At 42.9% G+C, this 25,595-nt stretch overlaps 1 protein-coding gene across 4 annotated transcripts in view; it reads right to left on the bottom strand.

The window, feature by feature from the left end:
- LOC133549569 (regulator of G-protein signaling 6-like) overlaps positions 1-25,595 on the bottom strand; it is a 194,407-nt gene that overhangs the window by 38,029 nt on the left and 130,783 nt on the right. For 3 of the 4 annotated variants that reach the window (XM_061895111.1, XM_061895112.1, XM_061895110.1), the window contains 2 exons: positions 13,317-13,368; positions 8,551-8,615 (listed from right to left, as the gene is read on the bottom strand). In XM_061895111.1, the coding sequence (XP_061751095.1) occupies positions 8,551-8,615; positions 13,317-13,368 (117 nt within the window). Of the gene's footprint in view, positions 1-8,550; positions 8,616-10,877; positions 11,068-13,316; positions 13,369-25,595 lie in introns of those variants that run through there. The other variant, XM_061895113.1, reaches the window with a different exon arrangement.

Here is a 25,595-nt window from a genome sequence, read left to right on the forward strand (position 1 = left end):
CTCCCCACAGGACTTCCCGAGGGACACGGTCGAATGCCTTCTCCAAGTCCACAAAGCACATGTAGACTGGTTGGGCAAACTCCCATGCACCCTCAAGAACCCTGCCGAGAGTATAGAGCTGGTCCACAGTTCCACGACCAGGACGAAAACCACACTGTTCCTCCTGAATCCGAGGTTCGACTATCCGACGTAGCCTCCTCTCCAGTACACCTGAATAAACCTTACCGGGAAGGCTGAGGAGTGTGATCCCACGATAGTTGGAACACACCCTCCGGTCCCCCTTCTTAAAGAGAGGAACCACCACCCCGGTCTGCCAATCCAGAGGTACCGCCCCCGATGTCCACGCGATGCTGCAAAGTCTTGTCAACCAAGACAGCCCCACAGCATCCAGAGCCTTAAGGAACTCCGGGCGGATCTCGTCCACCCCTGGGGCCTTGCCACCGAGGAGCTTTTTAACTACCTCAGCGACCTCAGCCCCAGAAATAGGAGAGTCCACCACAGATTCCCCAGGCACTGCTTCCTCATAGGAAGACGTGTTGGTGGGATTGAGGAGGTCTTCGAAGTATTCCTTCCACCTATCCACAACATCCGCAGTCGAGGTCAGCAGAACACCATCCGCACCATACACGGTGTTGATAGTGCACTGCTTCCCCTTCCTGAGGCGGCGGACGGTGGTCCAGAATCGCTTCGAAGCCGTCCGGAAGTCGTTTTCCATGGCTTCCCCGAACTCTTCCCATGTCCGAGTTTTTGCCTCCGCGACCGCTGAAGCTGCACACCGCTTGGCCTGTCGGTACCTGTCCACTGCCTCCGGAGTCCTATGAGCCAAAAGGACCCGATAGGACTCCTTCTTCAGCTTGACGGCATCCCTCACCGCTGGTGTCCACCAAGGGGTTTTAGGATTGCCGCCCCGACAGGCACCAACTACCTTGCGGCCACAGCTCCGATCTGCCGCCTCGACAATAGAGGTGCGGAACATGGTCCACTCGGACTCAATGTCCAGCACCTCCCTCGTGACATGTTCAAAGTTCTTCCGGAGGTGGGAATTGAAACTTTGTCTGACAGGGGACTCTGCCAGACGTTCCCAGCAGACCCTCACAATGCGTTTGGGCCTCCCAGGTCTGTCCGGCATCCTCCCCCACCATCGCAGCCAACTCACCACCAGGTGGTGATCGGTAGAAAGCTCCGCCCCTCTCTTCACCCGAGTGTCCAAAACATGAGGCCGCAAATCCGATGACACAACTACAAAGTCGATCATGGAACTGCGGCCTAGGGTGTCCTGGTGCCAAGTGCACATATGGACACCCTTATGTTTGAACATGGTGTTTGTTATCGACAAACTGCAACGGCAACTGGAGTGATAAAAAACAGGAAAAGACTACAACCAGATAAAAGTTTTTCGTTAGACTGGAATTACCCATGTTAGCTTTCCAATCAGTTATAAAATGGTAGCACCTGGAAGCGGAAAGTTCGTACTGTAACTCATGTTATTAAAATGTTGAGTCCTTCAGGAATGGTTAACAGGGCAGTGTTGTTGTGGGTGATAGGTGATGTCACAGACCACTTCCTCTGTTCATGGATGGTTTTTCAACTTTAGCGTAGATGGCTTCACTCACCAACCTTTCGAACCATCCGTACTCCATGTGCAGAATCTGTATTTTTTTGTCCATAAAGGAGTCCCGTTTCTCTTTTGCTCCTTTTGTGCCATTTTACAACTGAATGGAATACTAACATGGGTAATTCCTGTCCAATGACTGATTTTGGGCTGGTAGCGTCAATAAATCAATTAAAGTTTATGTATATGGCCCTTAATCAGAAATGTCTCAAAGGGCTACACAAGCTACAACAAAATCCTCAGCACTGATCCTACATCAGAGCAAGAAATAAACTCAACCTAAAGGGCAAAATGTGAAACCTTGGAAGGTACCGCAGATATGAGGACCCCTCCCCCCGCCTCGGTGACAGATTCAATGTGAGAGTTAATAATATGAGAGTCCAATCCAAAGTGGGGCCAGCAGAGGAACTATTGCATGTAGACAGGTCGGTTGGCCGAGACGTCACCGACTGATAATCAGCATTTCTGTTTTCTTAGCACTAAAATGCAAAATGTTGCTGGACAGTCATTGTTTAATTTCAATCAGACACGCCTTATTGTGACTACAATCTGGCGTGTTAGTCACCTTTAGCGGCATATAAAGTTGGGTGTCTTCAGCATAACAGTGAAAGCTAACACCGTATTTGAGTATGATGTCACCTCGCGGCAGCATGTAGATGCTCAAGAGTGCAGGGCCAAGAACTGAACCCTGTGGAACCTCACACGTTACTTTAGCATATTCCGAGGTCACATTGTTATGGAAAACACTTCATCCTGTCAGTAAGTTAGGAGCTATACCAAAAAAAGGCTAAGTCTGACATACCAATGCGTATTTTGATACGCTCTATTAAAATATGATTGACGGTATCAAAAGCAGCGCTAAGATCGAGAAGCAGCAACACGGATGATCCATAGTTAGCAAAAGATCATGAGTCATTTTTGTGAGGGCTGTCTGCATAGAGTGATTTGCCCTGGAACCGGACTGAAAGGGGTTCACAGAGATTGTTAGACGCAAAGTGTTCATTTAGGTGCTGTGCAACAATTGCTTCAAAATTTTCGAAATAAAGGGAATGTGGGACACCTCTATTGTCGAGGCGGCTGATTGGAGCTGTGGCCGCAAGGTTGTAAGGTGCCTGTTTTGGCGGTAATCCCAGAAACCGTTGGTGCGCACCAGCAGTGAGGGATGCCGTCAAGCTGAAGAAGGAGTCTTATCGGGTTATTTTGGCTCATAGGTCTCCGGAGGCATTGGACGGGTACCGACGGGCCAAGCGGTGTGCAGCTTTAGCGGTCGCGGAGGCAAACACTCGGACATGGGAGGAGTTCGGGGAAGCCATGGAAAACCACTTCCGGGCGGCTTCGTAGCGATTCTGGACCATCATCCGTTGCCTCAGGAAGGGGAAGCAGTGCACCGTCAACACCGTGAATGGTGTGGATGGTGTTCTGCTGACCTCGACTGCAGATGTTGTGGATCGGTGGAAGGAATACTTTGAAAACCTCTTCAAACCCACCAACACATCTTCCTATGAGGAAGAAGTGCCTGGGGAATCTGTGGTTGACTCTCCTATTTCTGGGGCTGAGGTTGCTGAGGTAGTTAAAAAGCTCCTCGGTGGAAAGGCCCCAGGGGTGGATGAGACCCACCCGGAGTTCTTAAAGGCTCTGGATGCTGTGGGGATGTCTTGGTTGACAAGACACTGCAGCATCGCGTGGACATCGGGGGCGGTACCTCTGGATTGGCAGACTGGGGTGGTGGTCCCTCTCTTTAAGAAGGGGGACCGAAGGGTGTGTTCCAACTATTGTGACAACTTAATATTCATCACTGATGGTCCTAATATTACAAACAGCTTCTTGTACCAAGTACCTCTGGGTTTGGGTGAACAATAAGCTGTACTGGACTGTTAACACGGACCACCAGTACAAGAAAGGGCAGAGCATCCTTCCTCAGGAGACTGCACTCCTTCAACATTTGTAGAAAACTCCTGTGGATGTACTACCAGTCTGTGGTTGCCAGTGTTCTGTTCTACATGGTAGTGTGCTTGGTGGGCAGTGCATCAAAGAAGGACAGCTCCAGACTTGAGAAACTGATCAGGCGGGCCGGTGCTACAATCGGAATGAAACTGGACTCACTGGTGACGGTGGCAGAGAAGAGGACTGTTGAAAAACTAGTGAGCATCCTGGATGATGCCAGTCACCCTCTTCATAGCGTTATCAGTAGCCAGAGGAGCCTGTTCAGTGCTAGACTGCTTCATCCCAAGTGCAGGACTAATAGACTCAAGAACTCCTTTGTCCCACACGCCATTAGACTGTACAACTCCTCTCTGGGACGGGGGGCGGAGGGTACTAGGATGACAGGGGATGCAAAACATTAACAGTGCAATACGTTTTCATAACATGGTCACTACTGCCTACTTTGTCTTGTTATATTCTTGTTTTACGGTTATATTGTTATTCCCATTGTTTTTATTATTTTTGTAATATTTCTATATTTTGTTTCCTTTTAAACCCCCATTATTAACTTTTTTTTATTTATTTTTTTTAATTGATCTCAACTCTGTACACTGCTGCTGGAATTTTAATTTTCCTGAAGGAACTCTCCTGAAGGAATCAATAAAGTACTATCTATCTATCTATCTATCTATCTATTGATAAGTTTACCATGAAGTGGGTCAAGTAAACATGTTGTCTGTTTTGTCCCATTGAAAAGTCTCAGGAGTTCCTCTAATTTTATTCATTCAAAAAGAGAGATATCTGTGTCACCACCTGCTGCCATCTTGTGGTTTGTAAACTCAGTTTTCCCTTGTTGGTGCAGCAGACTTGTCTCTTACGTTTGGTCTTCCTCAGAGTTCCTGTGCTTCCTGTGGGCTGGGCTGCAAGACGTGCACAGCTGGATCCAATTCCACCAGCACTACTTTAGCAGCACCTGGCCAGCTAGATGGCACTCGGCTATTCCACTCCTTGACTGTGTTCGGATGAAGACTCCTAGACTCCTTGTATTTTTGCGTCATACCTTCTTGACTATTTCCTGTGCCAGGAAATCTAATGAGTTCAATTTTCTTAGTAAATAAGCCAGCAAAAATCGTACTTGTGACAGCATTAATGTTGCAGCTGCTAACGCATTGGTTATTAGTAGCCTGTTGACAATGAGTCAGAACTTTTATAAGGTAATTTTTTAAGGTAGTGATCGAACATTACTTTAGTGTATGGGAGTACCATAACTTTGGAGGGGGAGACACCCTGGACCAGGACTCGATCCATCGTATTACTGTTGCGATACGTGGGTTTATTTATTATTTGTGCAAGACCAAAGCTATCAATTATAGTCTGGAGCGCCATGAACGGAGGGTCTGACGGGGTATTCATATGGATAATAAAATTCCACAAGATAATTATATTATCTGCGTGCGTCACTAGATCAGAAACAAACTCTGAACATTAACTGAACAAGTCCAAATAGGACCCAGGTTTGGGGGGATAGAGATTAGCCAGATAGTACGGTAGCAGGTTGTGACAGACCTCAGAGTAAGCGCCTCAAATGATTGATATTTATTACTTAGGTTAGGGCTAAGCTTAAGGTTTTCATTAGTTATCAGTGTGACCCCTCCACCCCTTTTAAAGGGACAGGCAATATGTGCAATTGTAGAGTTAGGAGGAGATGCCTCGTTAAGCAGGAAAAATTCATCTGGTTTTAGCCAAGTTTTGCTGAGACCAATGACGTTAAGATTGTTGTCTCTCATGACCTCATTAACTAATAGTCTTTTGGGAGACAAATTATCTGATGTTTAAAAAAGCCCATTTTGTATGTTCTAAGGCATTTTCTTTAATGGTAACCATAGTACTGGTAATAATAATGTTACATCTAGTTTAAATAATTTAGTTCAAATCTAGGAATTGATATGATGGGTATCTCGAGATTATTTGCTTGGTGCTGCGGTAGATTGAACGCATCATAATTTGCCACCTCAGTATCTATGGCACCGTCACGACAGAAAAAACCTTAAGGTTAAAATATCAATGATTGTCACACACACACTAGGTGTGGTGAAATTTGTCCTCTGCATTTGACCCATCCCCCTGATCACCCCCTGGGAAGTGAGGGGAGCAGTGGGCAGCAGCGGTACCGCGCCCAGGAATCACTTATGATGATTTAACCCCCAATTCCAACCCTTGATGCTGAGTGCCAAGCAGGGAGGCAGTGGGTCCCATTTTTTCATAGTCTTTGGTATGACTCGGCCGGGGTTTGAACTCACAACCTAACGAGCTCAGGGCGGACACTCTAACCACTAGGCCACTGACTAGGTTAAGTGAGTTACGTATTATTCTAAAAGAAATACTATGTGTGCAGGAATTTTAAAGCCTGGCAATGGTTAATTCTATCTTAACTGACTCCACACTCAGGCTAACAGGCATTGTCATTGCCTGTATCCGAGCTTGCTCTCGTATAGTTAGTCAAAAGTGATAGCACCTGGGCCTTCCATCCTCAGCAAAACTGGTTTGCTATGGAAAGAAAACCAATTATCAATACACGTTAGTCACTGTTCTCTTCAAAAACTAGCCAGCCACTTGTTAAGTGAGACTCATCTGCTACACATCTCATCATTGCTTATCGCAGGCAGGGGGCCAGAGTCTAGTACTTCATGCAGAGACATCTTTTTAGCGAGATTACAAGTCCGAACTATGTTCTTCTTTGTAATCTCTAAATGACTCATCTTCGTGACATTGGAGCCGATGTGTACAACTATATTCGCGTAGCTTGTGTTGCAATTAGCCTGTCGTACGTGTTTGCTAGACCTGTTGCAAGTCAGCTCCCTATGACTAGCTTCAATGTCAGGTGCTTTGGCCCCCGGGAATACACTTAAATTGGCTGGTTTACTAAGCTGTATGTTCCGGGTGATGAAGTCCTCTATGACTAAGGTGTGGAGTCCGACAGATTGGAATGTAGGACTAGCTAAAGGGCTAAATTTATAAAGTGTCTCAACTGGTTCACCGTGGTTTGCAGGCTGCTTAGGGCTGCTACAAGCTTGGCTACAGTTAACATTAGCAAACGTGTCCGTGGCATTTTAAGTTACGAAATTACTCTGCTCGTACATGGTCCTCTAGAAGGGCCAACATATTCATGAGGACGGTGCAAGGAAAGCGGGAGCCATACTCATGTTTTTTCTTTCATCGGTTGAGTCAAATTCTTGCTGTCTTCGGAGCAATAGGCTAAAGGTACAGCAGCGTGAGGGAGCAAACGCCTTCGGGGGTAATTGCTTTGGACCGGGAATAGCTTAGCATTGTTAACTTTTGCGCAGTAGCAGATTTTTAAAGACATGACGTTGTATCCCAGCGATCCTTTTGCCAAATAACATCTGAATACTAAAGAGGCGAAATTAAATTTTAATGACTGTCATTGGCATTGACAAATGGGTTGCTTAAATATGTTTTTTTCCACTAAAATAGGGTGGAACCATTCTTGCTGAGCATACCCTCCTCTGGTTGGTGGATAAATGTTGGGGCTTTGGCACCATCTGGTCTATATCTGACCATTGTGAGTCTATGAGCATTTATTGATGAAGCCTGCTTGGATGAGAGGCAAAATTAATTGATTACCATGAATTGATTAACGTGGACCCCGACTTGAACAAGTTGAAAAACTTATTCGGGTGTTACCGTTTAGTGGTCAATTGTACGGAATATGTACTGAACTGTGCAATCTACTAATAAAAGTTTTAATCAATCAATGAATCAATCAAAAGCGTCACTGAATGCCCTGAGAACTGGATAATGTACACCAGGGGTGTCAAACTTATATTCATTGAGGGCCACACTCCAGTTATGGCTGCCTGCAGGGGGCCCTTTGTAATTGTTATTAATGGGGATTTGCCTCATGTTGTAATTACACAATTGCAGATACTGTAGATATGATAATTGTATATTTTTTCCCCTGAGTACACTTTAAGAAAAAATCAGTAGATTTAATGACAAAAAACCCCCAGGGCCCTGCAGTTGCCAGAATATTACTGTAATTTTCTACAGGATATTACTTTAAATGGGAAAACGGTATCACTATTTTTTTTGTGTGTGTGTGTGTGTAAAATCTATGGTTGTTGTTTTTACAGTGTATTACAGGTACCACTGTTTTTAAGGTCACATTTTTGCATAAAATCTAGTGGCATTTTTACGGTGTACAATGTGACAGGTAACAGGCTTTGAAATTGTGAGTCAAGCAAATATTTAGGTATTTATTTTATTTTAACAAAACATGTCTAGAACGTATGATAATATTTGTTGCAATATTAAAGTATAAGAAATAAGCAATTGTATCCAGAATATATATTTTTTTCTCTCAAAATGGAAAAAACAAATGCATTCGGTAAGAAAAGCACTACGCTAATTATAAACACTTACTACTTCCAAGCATATAAAATTATGTGGCGGGACAGATCTGGGCCTTGAGTTTGACACCAGTGATGAGTTTGACATCGGTTCATCACAGCATTGAACCAACATACAGTATATCACAAATATTCAGGATACACTATACACACACACACACACACACAAACACACACACACTAATGTGTGCGTCATTCATACCACTGCAGGCAAGCATCTGTCGTAAAAGGAGCACATGACCTCATTGCAAGGAGAAGAAACACCAACAAGGACCAACAAGGCAAGTGTTAAAAAGGAAGGACATAGAATGACCTGGATAGCAGGGATGGAAATATATTTGCAGAGTCATGCCACAATTACAACACTGAGTGTCGTTGTACAACAGTGAGAGTTCAGTGAAATGCGCCAAAACACACCCAGAGATATCCCTTTTTTTTCTTTTAGCTAGTAAACGACTGCATCAACTGCATGTTGCTCCGAAAAAGAAAACATGCACTGTGCAGATGACATTGAAGCTTGTATTGTGAGATAGTATGGATTGTATTAATAGTAACAGCTAAATCATAGGATGGAGAGCAAATACTTACAGCCTCATAGTCGGCAAGCTCCAGCCTGGCCTTATTCTGCATGGTGCGCTTGCACAGGTAGATGGCTGCAGGGCCAGACAGCAGTGGAGCATAAAAAGGGCACAGGAGTTAGTCAAATGGTCCGTCTGCTTGATTAGCATGAACTGGAGAGATTTCCACAAGAGATGGCCAACATTAACTCTGAATTAGAAACATTGCTGTGTGGAGAAAATTCTATGTCTCTTGTTCTTCTTAAATTATGTATTTCCACCATTAATAATTAAAATCATTCAAAGTTCAGTACAAAATTACAATATTTCAAAGATAATACTTGTACACAACTTAAAGGGGACCTGCTCTTTTTTTTTCATCCACTATCAGTATAAAAGATATAAATTCGTATTTATTTTTTGCATACTAAATATTAAATAAATGCTCAGCATTATTCCGCCTAAAATGCCCTTAAAAAACACATTCAAATATCGTCATTGAGGTTTTATATGATGTATATAAAACCTCAATGACGGTATTTGAATGTTTTTTTTTATATGTATATGTGTAATGTAGAAATGGGCACGTTGGTAATACCATTTAATATTTACGTATTTTGATCATTATAAACCCACGCAGCGCATTAATTAAAAAACTCATCATGACATTTTTTGTTTTTTTATCTTCCTCACTGCAGACATTATGAGAGCCAACAAACATAATAAAACATACCTCAGTGTTGTCTGCTTTCATTAAAATGGTAATCACATATTCCCATTTAGTTGAAGAATGACTCTTAATCCTCACAAAGAAAAAGGGGGGGGGGACGTCTTTTCTTGTCATCCCTGCCAGTTTCGGGTCCTAAATGGGTGTCGGAGTGTAATTACTTGTTGGAATACCTACACAGACTTCTTCTGTCCAGGTAATATGCATGAATTATAATCTAGAAAAAATTTACAGGGAGCAAAGAAGCGAGGAAGCAGCAGATCACTCAATGATGTAAACATAGGGAGACACAGCAGTGATCACGCCACCGTTATAAATAGTTTGTCGGCGTTAGCCCTTGTTAAAAACAATATATCACTAATACTTGATTAACATTTAAATCACAAAATGTAAATGGCGTTATATATTACATACATATATATATATATATATATATATATATATATATATATATATATATATATATATAAGTATATATAGATAGATATAGATATATAAAACCCAATATTTATTAGATTTTGTGGGTGAAATAGAGGAGCTCCCATTGGTTCTGCTGTAAGCAGACTTTTATTTACAAGTTAGAATGATTTTAAAAAATCCATCCGTCGTCATGTCTTTCATAATGATTGCGAACAATTGGCAAAATTACCCAAAAAAGTGCAGTTCCCCTTTGACATCAGGGGACGAAGGCTGACTTCTTCGTCTTTTCAGGACATTTTTGTTGTGTTTTGTCCATTTTACAAAATTTTTCATAAGAAGGTTTTATTCATATGAAGTTAAAAAATGTTCATGTCTAATTCTTTGTGTGCGATAGATACACTGGCAGTTATTCAACAATATCAGAAAAGCCAAACAAGGCATAAAAGTACTTCATTTTTCAAAAGGCATAAAAACATTTTGGATCCCTCCATTCATTTTCTAACGCTTCTCCCTCTCAGGGTCGCGGGGGTGGCTGGAACCTATCCCAGCTACACTCAAGCGGAAGGCAGGGTACACCCTGGACAAGTTGACAAGTTGCCTCTTTGCAGGGCCCATTTTGGATACATATTTGTTTCTCAAAATCTGTCACGCAACTTCACCCCCAAACAAAAATACCAAAATGTTTTTTTGTTTTTTTTACTTTGACCCTTTGAAGGGTTTTTCAGCAAATGATGTCACCATTTTAAGTTAGTATACAGTTGCATAAGCCGAGTCATTTTGCTAATTTAAACTTGTAATATCTGATAAATTGCCCTTCAAAAGGGTCAGCATTTAACCAAAAAACAACTTACAAACAAATTATATATTTGATATTTTTGTTTAGGACTGAAGTTTGTAAATCTGAGCAAAAACAATAAAAAAACAAAACAAATCATAACAAAATATATGTTTTTTAGCCCTTCAAAAGCTTGGGGACTTTTATATCCTGTTTGGTTGTAAAGATAATTGAAATTGAATGTCCTCTGAGGAGTTAAAGTAGTCCGTGTGCAGCTTGTACAGCAGTATAGATTTGATGTCCCCTGACTCAACACAGCCAATATTTTCCAAACAGCTGGCAAGACAAAGAAGTACACCTGTCCAAAGTGTAAATATTTCGTATGCGCACCATTGTTATCGAACCATGCCTTAATTCTCCTGGGCTAATAATTTACCAGAGCTGCACGGTACTGGAATTCTCTTCCACTCCTCCATGATGACTGATAACAGAGCTGGACGATGTCAGACAACCTCGTGCTCCTCAATCTTCCAATTAAGGTGGTCATTTTGGTTCAGGTATGGAGGAGTCATACTTGGGCACTCCAGCACCTTCACCTTCCTCAGCAAGGCACTTAACATCTTGGAGGTGAGCTCAGCCTCGCATGTTGGAAAACTGCAATGTGGATGCTTCAGAATGTGTGTTTTTGTTAACGGGGTCATTTCATGATTTTTTTTTTTTATATATTTAAAATACTTCATTGTGGTCTACATCAGTGGTCCCCAACCTTTTTGTATCCGCGGACCGGTCAACGCTTAATAATTTGTCCCACAGCCCGGGGGGGTGTCCTTTTTTTTTCTTTTTTTTTTTTTCTTCTTTGTCATGAAAAAGGGACGTTTTTGTCATGAAAAAGGGAGTTATTTGTGGTTGGTGCACTATTTGTAAGTGTATATTGTGTTTTTTATGTTGATTTAATAAAAAAAAAATTCTTCTGCGGGCCGGTACCAATCAGGTGGTTGGGGACCACTGGTCTACATAACATTTAATGGTGCTTTTTTGGCGAAACAAATGCATACATTTGGTTTTACAGACCTATTTTCAAGCCATTTTTATTCTCTTAAAACAGTTTGTTTTGAAAGGCACAGTTGTTAGATGCAAATGAACCTCTCCTCACTTGCTCCCTCAGGCTGAGTGAATATTCGCCCCCGCCCGGCAGAAATGTTTCTACCATGTCTGTAACTTTCTAATGGTATATCCTCAATGTGTGACATTAAAAGGCTTTTCTAGTCCACATCATGTAAACAAATAGAGGGTGAAGACTACAAGGTACGCTACGAGCGTTTTTTTATGATATGAGTGACATTGCGAACGTAAAACCAAATATATATAACTTACTGGTCCATTTCCAAACACCGTAGGCACGGATCCAATTAAATGTAGTTTTTTAGAAAAATAATTTATTATTTTGCCAGAAGACGGTGATACTTTTGTCTTCTAGAAGAAGGTTTAGCTAACGACACAACAAATCGAAGTAACATTGCTTATGTACTATTCACACATTTATCATTTATAACCTACTGTTGCTAATTACGTTTCATTGTCTCTTCCACTGCCATAAATAGTACCCAGCGAGCCCGCCATTTGACATATTTTGGGGGGGGGGGGGGAATCCATTTTTTTATGAAGGTCTGTGGTGAAGTAGGGCTAATCTTTTGCATACTCTAAGCACCTCCTTCACAGGTAAAGGCACGAATCATGAAAGGTCAAGGTGAGGCACTCTTTACTTTAGATGAGGCTGACATTTTGTGTGGTGACTTCGGTTGGTTAAGGCAAACAAACAACAGAGCATATTCTTTCATTGGGTTTCACTGTCATCATGATGTTGTAGCACAGCTGGTTGTGCATAAATTCAAATTGGCCAATGCATGGAAGGATGTTTGGGTAAATGTCCACCATATATGTCACGCTTGAACAAAGCGTTTGGAATCTTGTATTCTTGTGGAAAATATTGTATACGATGTGTTGTCAAGCTTATGAGATGCGATGCAAGTTTAGGCAACAGTGACACTATTATTCTTTTTTATTTTTTTTATAAATGATTGTGATAGTAATGTAAATGATTGATTCCAACAAATACTTCCTTTTTTTATTGTTTTTTTTAAATGTTTTTAATAACTGTATGGTGGAATTCTTAATAATATTGACATCGTTGTTGATAGTATTAATTTTTGTTTGACTACTTTTGATTTTTTGTGCCATGTTTTTGTGTCTTCTCAATTATACTGTTGATTGCTATTCGGGATGTCGCTGGTTTGTAATTGGAATTGTGTTATTACATATTATGATTGTATTTCATCCATCCATCAATATTATATGTTATTTTGTTTGATTGATTAAAGAACATTTTAAAAAAGATGGACCATTTGGAGGAAGTCAGAAGGAAGGCAAGATTGTTTTTTAAACATATCTGCTATGCTTCCACAATTAGATTTTGGATCTTAAATACACATGAGCAGGTAGCATCAGGTATAGGGCCCCTTTAATCAACCACAGCTCCCCTGTGACTTGCAGAACTCATGCGTTCTCGAATCATGATGTACACACGTAGGACGGAGAATTCTCTGTCCATTGTCTGTCTTTGCAGTGTGATCGCCTCATTTCTCATAGCTATTTCTGCGTAAGATTTCAAAAAGCGGCCCCAGAACAGTCTTAGCCTTGACAAATCATATTGTGAGTGCTTAATGATTATATTTGCTTCTCCTCTCCCCAGAATTGTGGGTGTTCTAATAATCAGCATCATACCTTGAGTAGATCAGGCCCTGTATTGTATATTTCAAGGTGGGACCCTGTATGGATCAGAGTGCATGATGAAGTGCATATAAAGTATACAACTTACCATAGTCTGTGTTCTCAGGCTCCCAGCAGTTTGAAGGCCAAAAGTATGGAGACTGGCAAAAACAGAGAGAAATATGGTTTTGATTTATTTTGCAATCAGATTCCCATTAATAGGCTTGATACTGTCGGCTCAAATTTCTTCTAGTCTGAAACTAGTTGATTCTTCTGCACAACTCAACAACTTCCTTTTTGATGATGCTTGACATGTGTGCAGAAATGGTAGCTATATTCTCCCTTATCCATATTTAATTGTCATTTGCGATTGATGTTACACATAAGTTCCTTCCCGAGTCTTTTAATATTACATTGCTCCAATCATACATGCATTCTTGATAACGGAGAAAAATATATATTATACGCAAACGTTCTGGAGCTTTTATTTCACCTGTTAAGAGGAAAAAGGCTCATTCTGCAAGTTCTGATAATGAATAAACAGCGAATTGTCCAGGATTTACCTCGCCTTCCGCCAGATTGTAGCTGAGATAGGCACCAGCGCCCCCCGCGACCCCAAAGGGAAAGAGCGGTAGGAAATGAATGGATGGATGGACGAATTAATATGCTCTCATTTTGCAATCACTCTGGTTTTTTACTCAGTTCGGTGAGTGTTTATGTTATTGCAGAAAGTCATGGCAAGAAAGTTATTTAATCTGGATCAAATCTATATATATATATATATATATATATATATATATATATATATATATATATATATATATATATATATATATATATATATATATATATATATGTATTTATATATATATACACATATATATATAAATATATACATACACACACATACACATATTTACCATGAATTGATTAACGTGGACCCCGACTTAAACAAGTTTAAAAACCTATTTGGGCGTTACCATTTAGTGGTCAGTTGTATGGAATATGTACTGAACTGTGCAGTCTACTAATAAAAGTTTCAATCAATCAATACATATACACACACCCACACATACACACACACACATATATATATATATACACACATCTCTGAGCTGCCACTTTATTGTGGTGAAGGAGTTTGCGTGTCCCAATGATCCTAGGAGCTATGTTGTCCGGGGTCTTCCATGCCCCCCGGTAGGGTCTCCCAAGACAAACAGGTCCTAGGTGAGAGATCAGACAAAGAGCAGCTCGAAGACTATGGAATTACAAAAACCGAGACTCCGATTTACCTCGCCCGGACGCGGGTCACCAGAGCCCCCCTCTTGAGCCAGGCCCGGAGTTGGGGCATGATGGAGAGTGCTTGGTGGCCGGGCCTGTTCCCATGGCACAGCCCGAAGAGGCAACATGGATCCCCCCTCTAGCGGGCTCACCATTCATGGGAGGGGCCAAAGAGGTCAGGTGCGTTGTGAGCTGGGCGGAAGCCGAAGGCAGGGCACTTGCCGGTCCGATCTTCGCCTACATAAGCTAGCTCTTGGGACGTGGAATGTCACCTCGCTGTGGGGGGAAGGAGCCTGAGGTAATACGTGAGGTGGAGAAGTTCCGGCTGGATATAGTCGGACTAACTTCGACGCACAGCAAGGGCTCTGGAACCAGTTCTCTCGAGAGGGGCTGGACTCTCTTCCACACTGGCATTGCACACAATGAGAGGCGACGGGTTGAGGTAGCAATTCTTGTTGAGGCCCGGCTCAAAACCATAACGTTGGGGTTCAGCCCAGTGGATGAGAGGGTGGTTTTCCCCCGCCTTCGGGTGGGGGGAAAGGTCCTGACTGTTGTTTGTGCTTACGCACCAAACAGCAGTTCAGAGTACCGACCCTTTTATAATACACTCGAAGGAGTACTGGAAAGTGCTTCCCCGGGTGATTCCCCTGTCCTACTGGGGGACTTCAACGCTCATGTCGGCAACGACAGTGAAACCTGGAAAGAATGGCCACCTGGATCTGAACCCAAGTGGTGTTTTGTCATCGGACTTTTGTCCTCGTTACAGATTGTCCATTACACAAAGGCAAGGCCACAGGTCCTGACGGTGTAAGCCCCAGGGTGCTCAAAGCCTGCGCCCCACAGCAGTGTGGTGTGCTCCAGTACATCTTCAACATGAGCCTTAGGCTGCAGAAAGTCCCTACACTGTGGAAAATCTCATGCGGGGTCCCCATCCCCAAATGCACGCAACCCAGCACGTCAAAGGATTACAGGCCGGTGGCTCTAACCTCCCATATCATGAAGACCATGGAAAGGTTGGTCCTGGAACAACTTCGCCCTACCGTCAAAGCCCACCTGGACCCACTCCAATTTGCCTACCAGCCCCGACTGGGAGTGGAGGAGGCAGTCATCTACCCGCTGAACCGAGCCCACACCCACCTCGACAAGCCTGCGAGCAGTGTGAGGGTCATGTTTTTTTACTTCTCCAGCGCTTTCGATACCATACGGCCTGGGCTACTGGGTGTGAAGTTGGAGACTATCCAGGTGGAAGCCCCCTTGGCGTCCTGCGTTGTTGATTACCTGACTGATAGACCACAGTACGTGCGACTGTAGGACTGTGTGTCTGACAGGCTGGTCAGCAACACCGGGGCCCCGCAGGGCACAGTCCTCTCCCCCTTCCTCTTCACCATCCACACCACCAATTTCCACTATCAGTCAGAGTCCTGCCACCTTCAGAAATTTTCTGATGACTCTGCGATAGTGGGGTGTATTGAGGATAGTGATGATGAGGAATACAGTGCACTGGTGGAGGACTTTGTCACATGGTGTGGAAAGAACCACCTCCAGCTCAATGTGACGAACACCAAGGAGCTGGTTTTGGACCTGGGATGGAGGAGGAGTACTCCGGCGACCCCTATTTCCATCAAGGGGGTGGATGTGGACATGGTTGAGGATTATAAGTACCTCGGTGTACACATCGATAACAAGTTGAATGGGTCAAAACACGCTGAGGCACTCTACAAGAAGGGACAGAGCCGCCTCTACTTCCTCAGGAGGCTAGGATCCTTCAGCGTCTGTACAAAGATGTTGAAGATGTTCTACGAGTCGGTGGTGGCGGGCGCCTTCTTGTATGCCGTGGCCTGTTGGGGCAGCGGGCTGAGAGCGAGGGACGCAAACAGACTGCACAAGCTGGCAAAGAAGGCCAGTAACGTGGTAGGAGTGGAGCTAAATCCCATTGCGGTGGTGTCAGAGAGGAGAAGTCTTGCAAAACTGCTAGCCATTATGGACAACACCTCCCACCTACTACACTCGGACCTTGCGGAGAGAATGAGCACGTTCAGTGGAAGGCTCAGACTCCCAAAATGCAACACGGAACGACACAGGAGGTCATTCATACCGACAGTCATCAGACTGTATAATGCATATGTCCTTCTTGACTGCACTTAAATGTAGAATTGATGTAGAATATATTCATATTATTCATATAATATATATATATAATATATGATATATATTCTATTATTATTATGGTCTATTGTGAGCGAACTGTGGTGCTGAATTCCCCCCAGGGATCAATAAAGTACTCTTTCTATTCTATTCTATTCTATTCTATTCTATTCTATAAAAAACACCATGTTCAAAGATAAGGTTGTCCATATGTGCACTTGGCACCAGGACACCCGAGGCCGCAGTTCCATGATCGACTTTGTAGTTGAATCATCGGATTTGCGGCCTCATGTTTTGGACACTCGGGTGAAGAGAGAGGCGGAGCTTTCTATCTATCACCACCTGGTGGTAAGTTGACTGCGATGGTGCGGGAGGATGCCGGACAGACCTGGCAGGCCCAAACGCATTATGAGGGTCTTGCTGGGAACATCTAGCAGAGTCCCCTGTCAGAGAAAGTTTAAATACCCACCTCCGGAAGAACTTTGAACATGTGACGAGGGAGGTGCTGGACATTGAGTCTGAGTGGACCATGTTCCGCACCTCTATTGTCGCGGCTGATTGGAGCTGTGGCCAAAAGGTAGTTGGTGCATGTCGTAGATGAGATCCGCCTCCGGGCTCTGGATGCTGTGGGGGCTGTCTTGGTTGACAAGACTCTGCAGCATCGCATGGACATCGGGGGCGGTAACTCTGGATTGGCAGACCGGGGTGGTGGTTCCTCTCTTTAAGAAGGGGAACCAGAGGGTGTGTTCCAGCTATCGTGGGATCACACTCCTCAGCCTTCCCAGTAAGGTCTATTTAGGTGTAGTGGAGAGGAGGCTACGCTGGATAGTCGAACCTTGGATTCCGGAGGTTCAGTGTGGTTTTCGTCCTGGTTGTGGAACTGTGGACAAGCTTTATACTCTCGGCAGGGTCCTTGAGGATGCATGGGAAATTGCCCAACCAGTCTACATGTGTTTTGTGGACTTGGAGAAGGCATTCAACTGTGTCCCTCGAGATGTCCTTTGGGGAGTGCTCAGAGAGTATGGAGTACCGGACTGTCTGATTGTGGCGGTCCGCTCCCTGTACGATCAGTGTCAGAGCTTGGTCCGCATTGCCTGCAGTAAATCGGACACGTTTCCAGTGAGGGTTGGACTCCGCCAAGGCTGCCCTTTGTCACCAATTCTGTTCATAACTTTTGTGGACAGAATTTCTTTGCGCATTCAGGGCATTGAGGGGATGCGGTTTCGTGGCTTCAGGATTGGGTCTCTGCTTTTTACAGATGATGTGGTCCTGATGGCTTCATCTGGCCAGGATCTTCAGCTCTCACTGGATCGGTTTGCAGCCAAGTGTGAAGCGAACTGGATGAGAATCAGCACATCCAAGTCCGAATCCATGGTTTTTGCCCGGAAAAGAGTGGAGTGCCATTTCCGGGTTAGGGAGGAGACCCTGCCCCAAGTGGAGGAGTTCAAGTACTTAGGAGTCTTGTTCACGAGTGAGGGAAGAGTGGATCGTGAGATCGACAGGCGGATCGGTGCGGCGTCTTTAGTAATGCGCACGCTGTAATGATCCGTTGTGGTGAAGAAGGAGCTGAGCCGAAGGGCAAAGCTCTCAATTTACCGGTCGATCTACGTTCCCATTTTCACCTACGGTCATGGACTTAAGGTTATGACCGAAAGAAAGAGATCACGGGTACAAGCGGCCGAAATGAGTTTCCTCCGCCGGGTGTCGGGGCTCTATCTTAGAGATAGGGTGAGAAGCTCTGCCCTCCAGGAGGACCTCAAAGTAAAGCCGTTGCTCCTCCACATCGCGAGGAGCCAGATGAGGTGGTTCGGGCTTTTGGTCAGGATGCCACCCAAACGCCTCCCTAGGGAGGTGTATCGGGCACGTCCAACCGGTAGGAGGCAATGAGGGAAGACCCAGGACACGTTGTGGAGACTATGTGTCCCGGGAACACCTTGGGAACCCCCAGAAAGAGCTGGACGAAGTGGCTGAGAAGAGGAAAGTCTGGGCTTCCCTGCTAAGGCTGCTGCCACCGCGACCCCAGCTGTAGCAGCAGCCTGACCTCTGATAAGCGGAAGGAAATGGATGGATGTATATATATCAGTGACGTGCGGTGAACCAGGTGAGGCATAGAGTTTTTTTTCTTCTTTTTTTTAACTTAAATTCATATGTCACTGTTAATTTAAGCTGCACATTAGAGTAATAGGAATAAGAAGGGAGTTATTCACTTTCATAAAAAGTTATCCTAATGATATTATGATATGACAAATGGGTCCAAAAAGAATTTGATAAAGTTGCTTTTAACAAAATAAATAGAGTATTGTGAGTGTGTCTTACCTTTCTGCATTTGTATCTGAAACAGCAATAGCTATCCTCCATGAAAACGTACTTTGTATGATCACATTCATTTTGTCTAAAAGTCCAGTTTAGAGAAGTATTTAATCTTGGATACAGTATATAATCCTCCATATTGGAAGACACATTTATTTAATTCAATTTAATTCCAAGCAATAAAAAAATATTTTTTGCGTCTGACAAAAAAACACCCACAAACGCTGGCTTACTCTAATAAAAATGCCATGTTTGTTATACATACCAGTTTAAAAAAAAAAGAAAAAAAAAGGCTGGCTTCCATTGGAGCGCCCCCACTTCTCCCAGTGTGGCGAGTCAGAGTATTGCTGAAGCATTGAACTGCCAGTTGACAATATATCGCCCCCTGACTTGAGGCAGAGGTACTTGCTCATGGCCTGCCTTTTCTCCGTGGCAACAAGCACGAGCCCCCTCGCACGCACACGCTCAATACACTTAGTGTGTAGCCGTGGAGGCACCACCTGTGTCTGCCTCACTTTTCATCTGCCGCATCATTTTATCATTATTTATAATCATCAAAATATACAGGAACCACACCAAAATCACATAGAAACCATAGACAAAGTTCAAGGCAGCTGCAGTGACAAATGCAAAGGTTTAATGGAATGCGAAGCTGATTTGTTGGCCATTTGAAAATGAAAAGTGAAGAGCCAGCTCAGCACTTCTCACATTGGATGCAGCCTGGAATAACAAACCAGATTACCATTTCTATGACCCCTTCACAGTAATGAGTCATCATGGAGCCCTTCGCTGAAAGCAGGACCTGTCCATGTGTCAAAGTCCAGGCTCGAGCAGAATGATAAAAACCATAAGCACTCACAGCCTGTACTTTATGCAGTGTTCTACGGCCTACCTCATGTTCTGACTCAATGTCTAGAGGGGACCTGCCCCATCAAACTTGGTGGGATTAGTAAAACGCTTAGCAAGGGTTGTTCTCATTAGCACTGCGAGGTAAAACCATTGAGAAAAGTTTGAACTTCTTAGTGTGCTATCCATTGGCCTGTAAACACCACTGATGTGCCAATGCATTCAGTCAGAGATGCATCATAATGTGACACATGACAATCACTATCAATTAACAAATATTAAAAACAATTGTGTAGTCATGTGTGTGTGTGTGTGTGTATACTGTACACAACTCAAAACCAGTGAAGTTGGCACATTGTGAAACTTGTAAATAAAAACAGAATACAATGATTTGCAAATTATTTTCAACTTATATTTAGTTGAATAGGCTGCAAAGACAAGATATTTAATGTTCAAATTGAGAAACTTCTTTTTTATTTTTTGTGCAAATAATGGCACGTTGGTTTTGGGGTTTGTACAGACCCCAAAACTTGGCATGTTGTGTAAATCGTAAATGTAAACTAAATACAATGATTTGCCAATCATTTTAAACCTATTATTCAATTGAATAGACTGTAAAGACAAGATACTTAACGTTCAAACAGTAAAACTTTGTACATTTTTGCGAATATAAGCTCATTTGGAATTTAATGGCTGTAACATGTTTCAAAAAAGCTGGCAGAAGTTGCAAACAAGACTGAGAAAGTGGAGAAATGCTAATCAAACACTTATATGGAACATCCCACAGATAGGGAACAGGTGGGTGCCATGATTGGGTATAAAAACAGCTTCCATGAAATGCTCAGTCATTCACAAACAAGGATGGGCAAGGGTCACCCCTTTGTCAACAAATGTGGGACGGCGTGGCGCAGTGGTAGAGTGGCCGTGCGCAACCCGAGGGTCCCTGGTTCAATCCCCACCTAGTACCAACCTCGTCACGTCCGTTGTGTCCTGAGGAAGACACTTCACCCTTGCTCCTGATGGGTATTGGTTAGCGCCTTGCATGGCAGCTCCCTCCATCAGTGTTTGAATGTGTGTGTGAATGGGTAAATGTGGAAGTAGTGTACCTTGAAGCTAGAAAAGCGCTATATAAGTACTACCCACTTATCATTTATTTATTTATTTAAATGCGTGAGCAAATTGTCATACAGTTTAAGAAACACATTTCTCAACAAGCTATTGCAAGGAATTTAAAGATTTCACCATTTCACCTCAGGTGCTACTGCACCAAAAAGCGACAACAGTGTGTAAAAGATATCACCACATGGGCTCAAGAACACTTCGGAAAACCACTGTCAGTAACTACAGTTTGTCGCTACATCTTTTAAGTTCAAGTTAAAACTATACTATGCGAAGCGAAAGCCATTTATCAACAACAGCCAGAAACGCCGCCTGAGCCTGAGCTCATCTAAGATGGACTGATGCAAAGTGGAAAAGTGCCGAGTCCACATTTCAAATAGTTTTGGAAACTGTGGACCTCATGTCCTCGGGACCAAAGAGTTAAAAAACATCCTGATTGTTATAGGCGCAAAGTTCAAAAGCCAGCATCTGTGAGGGTATGGGGATTGTGTTAGTGCCCAAGGCATGGGTAACGTACACATCTGAGAAGGCACCATTAATGCTTAAAGGTACATACAGGTTTTTGAAGCAACATATGTTGCCATCAGGGCTTCACGGTGGAAGAGGGGTTAGTGTGTCTGCCTCACAATACGAAGGTCCTGCAGTCCTGGGTTCAATCCCAGGCTCGGGATCTTTTTGTGTGGAGTTTGCATGTTCTCCCCCGTGAATGCGTGGGTTCCCTCCGTGTACTCCGGCTTCCTCCCACTTACAAAGACATGCACCTGGGGATAGGTTGATTGGCAACACTAAAATTGTCCCTAGTGGGTGAATGTGAGTGTGAATGTTGTCTGTCTATCTGTGTTGGCCCTGCGATGAGGTGGCGACTTGTCCAGGGTGTACACCACCTCCCACCTGATTGTAGCTGTGATAGGCGCCAGCGCCCCCCGCGACCCCAAAAGGGAATAAGCGGTAGAAAATGGATGAAAGGATGGATGGATGTCGCCATCCAAGCAACATCATCATGGGCGCCCCTGCTTATATCAGCAAGACAAGAACAAGCCACTTGTAAAAACAGTGTGGCTTCACACTAAAAGAGTACGGGTACTAGACTGGCCTGCCTGTAGTCCAGACCTGTCTCCCATTGAAAATGTGTGACACACGATGAAACCTAAATTACCACAACTTAAGCTGTACAGCAAGCAAGAATGGGAAATAATTCCACCTTCTTCAAAAATTGGTCTCCTCAGTTACCAAAGGTTATCTGAGTGTTTTTAAAAGAAAAGGCACAGTGGTAAAAATGCCCTGTGCCAACTTGTTTGCAATGTGTTGCTGCCATTAAATTCTAGGTTTTTGATTATTTGCCAAAAAAAATTAAGTTTCTCAGTTCAAACATTAAATATCTTGTCTTTGCAGTGCGTTTAATCGAATATAAGTTGAAAATAATATGCAAATTATTGTATTCTGTTTTTATTTACGAATTACACAACGTGCCAACTTCACTGGTTTTGAGTTTTATATATATATATATATATATATATATATATATATATATATATATATATATATATATATATATATATATACATATGTATGTATAATATAAACACTTTCACACTATTACAAATATGTGCCAGATTGTGAACCAACACCAAACAAGAATGATAAACACATTTCGGGAGAACATCCGCACCGTAATACAACATAAACACAAGAGAACAAATACCCAGAATCCCATGCAGCCATAACTCTTCCGGGCTACAATATACATTGAGTCGGTTGAGGTGGTGAAGTTGGCACATTGTGTAATTTGTAAATAAAAACAGAAAACAATGATTTGCAAATTATTTTCAACTTATATTCAATTGAATAGATTGCAAAGACAAGATATTTAATGTTCGAATTGAAAAACTTCTCTTTTTTTTTGCAAATAGTTGCAATGGTTAGGGGGTTTGTATAAAAATCTAGCTGTCAACACTGAGTGTTGACAACTAGATTTTTTTGTGGACATGTTCCATTAATATTGATGTTAAAGGCCTACTGAAATGAGATTTAAACGGGGATGGCAGGTCCACTCTATGTGTCATACTTGATCATTTTGCGATATTGCCATATTTTTGCTGAAAGCATTTAGTAGAGAACATGCACGATAAAGTTTGCAACTTTCGGTGCTAAGAGAAAAGCCCTGCCTCTACCGGAAGTCGCAGACGATGACGTCACACGTGTGGGGGCTCCTCACATATTCACATTGTTTTTAATGGGAGCCTCCAACAAAAAGTGCTATTCGGACCGAGAAAACGACAATTTCCCCATTAATTTGAGCGAGGATGAAAGATTTGTGTTTGAGGATATTGATAGCGACGGACTAGAAAAAAAAAAAGTTAAAAAAAAAAACGCGATTGCATTGAGACGGATTCCGATGTTTTTAGACACATTTAGTAGGATAATTCTGGGAGATCCCTTATCTTTCTATTGTGTTGCTAGTGTTTTAGTGAGTTAAATAGTACCTGATAGTCGGAAGTGTACGTCCACAAGTGTGTTGACGCCAATGTCTCAGGGGAGTCGACGGCAGCTGTGGATGGGGCAAGCTCAGCTTTTGTCCGGTAAGAAGCGACTTTTTAACCACAATTTTCTCACAGAAACCTGCTGGTTGACATTCCGTCGTGTTTCATGTTCGCTTGACCACACTCTGATCCAAAGTAAATTTTCACCTCCAGGAATTTTAAACAAGGAATCACCGTGTGTTTGTGTGGCTTCCCAACTCCATCTTTCTACTTTGACTTCTCCAATATTAATTGAACAGATTGCAAAAGATTCAGCAACACAGTTCCCCAAAATACTGTGTAATTTTGCCGTTAAAGCAGACAACATTTAGCTGTGTGTGTGCGTAGCGCTCATACTTCCTAAAAACCCGTGACGTCTTGCGTACACGTCATCATTACACGACGTTTTCAAGACGAAACTCCCGGGAAATTTAAAATTGCAATTTAGTAAACTAAAAAGGCCGTATTGGCATGTGTTGCAATAATAATATTTCATCATTGATATATAAACTATCAGATTGCGTGGTGGGTGGTAGTGGGTTTCAGTAGGCCTTTAAAGATGTATTTTTTTGTGTAGAAATGTTTAGAATGAAGTTGATGAATCCAGATGGATCTGTATTACAATCCCCAAAGAGGGCACTTTAAGTTGATGATTAATTCTATGTGTGGAAATCTTTATTAATAATTGAATTACTTGTTTATTTTTCAACAAGTTTTTTAGTTATTTTTTATATCTTTTTTTTTCAAAATAGTTCAAGAAAGACCACTACAAATGAGCAATATTTTGCACTGTTATACAATTTAATAAATCAAAAACTGATGAAATAGTGCTGTATTTTGCTTCTTTATCTCTTTTTTTCCAACCAAAAATGCTTTGCTCTGATTAGGGGGTACTTGAATTAAAAAAAAATTTCACAGGAGGTACATCACTGAAAAAAGGTGGAGAACCACTGTTGTAGAGGACGTTAAAGGCAGTGCAGTCACGGCAGCCCTTAATAATGTCAGTCGGGTGAAAATTGGGACAAATTCGGGAAAATGGTTGCAACGGTAGAGTGTCGGGAGGTGCACTGAAATTCAGGAGTCTCCCGGAAAAATTGTGAGGGTTGGCAAGTATGTTGCCATGCATAGAAGGTGAATTCATTATAAAGTGCATGTTAGATTTTAAAATAAATCTTTTCTTGCAGCCCAACCTCACCCAGTTTCTGCATCCAGTGTCCCCCAGGTAAATTGAGTTTGAGACCCCTGTCGTAGTGTGTTACTGATGGTAACTGTTGTTACTTTGGTCCCAGCTCTCTGCAGGTCATTCACCAGGTTCCCCCGTGTGGTTCTGGGATTTTTGCTCACCGTTCTCATGATCATTTTGATCCCACAGGATGAGATCTTGCGTGGAGCACCAGATCGAGGGAGATTATCAGTGGTCTTGTATGTCTTCCATTTTCTGATAATGGCTCCCACAGTTGATTTTTTTCACACCAAGCTGGTTGCCTATTGTAGATTCACTCTTCCCAGTCTGGTGCATGTCTACAATTATTTTCCTGGTGTCCTTCCACAGCTCTTTGGTCTTGGCCATAGTGGAGTTTGGAGTCTGACTGTTTGAGGGTGTGGACAGGTGTCTTTTATACTGATAACGAGTTCAAACAGGTTCCATTAATACAAGCAACGAGTGGAAGACCGAAGAGCTTCTTAAAGAAAAAGTTACAGGTCTGTGAGAGCCAGAGATCTTCTGGCTCTCACAGACCTGTAACTTTTTCAAACCAAATAAGTATTTTACTTATTTTTCACCATAATTTACAAATAAATTCTTTAAAATTCCTACAATGTGAATTCCTGGATTTTTTTTTTCACATTCTGTCTCTCACAGTTAAAGTGTACCTATGATGAAAATTACAGACCTCTGTAACCCTTCCCCCCCAGTGAGGTGACGTTCCACATCCCAGCAGCCAGCTTATGTAGCTGAGGATCGGACCGCCAAGAGCCCTGTCTTCGGCTGCTGCCCAGCTAACATTACACACCAAACCTCTATGAGCCCATTGGAGGGGGGACCCACGTTGCCTCTTCGGGCTGTGCCCGGCCGGGCCAATGGGTACAGGCCCGGCCACTAGGCGCTCGCCATCGTGCCCTACCTCCAGGCCTGGCTCCAGAGGGGGGCCCCCGGTGACCCGCGTCCG

This window comes from Nerophis ophidion, linkage group LG03, assembly GCF_033978795.1.
Source record: "Nerophis ophidion isolate RoL-2023_Sa linkage group LG03, RoL_Noph_v1.0, whole genome shotgun sequence".
Classification (NCBI taxonomy): Eukaryota; Metazoa; Chordata; class Actinopteri; order Syngnathiformes; family Syngnathidae; genus Nerophis; species Nerophis ophidion.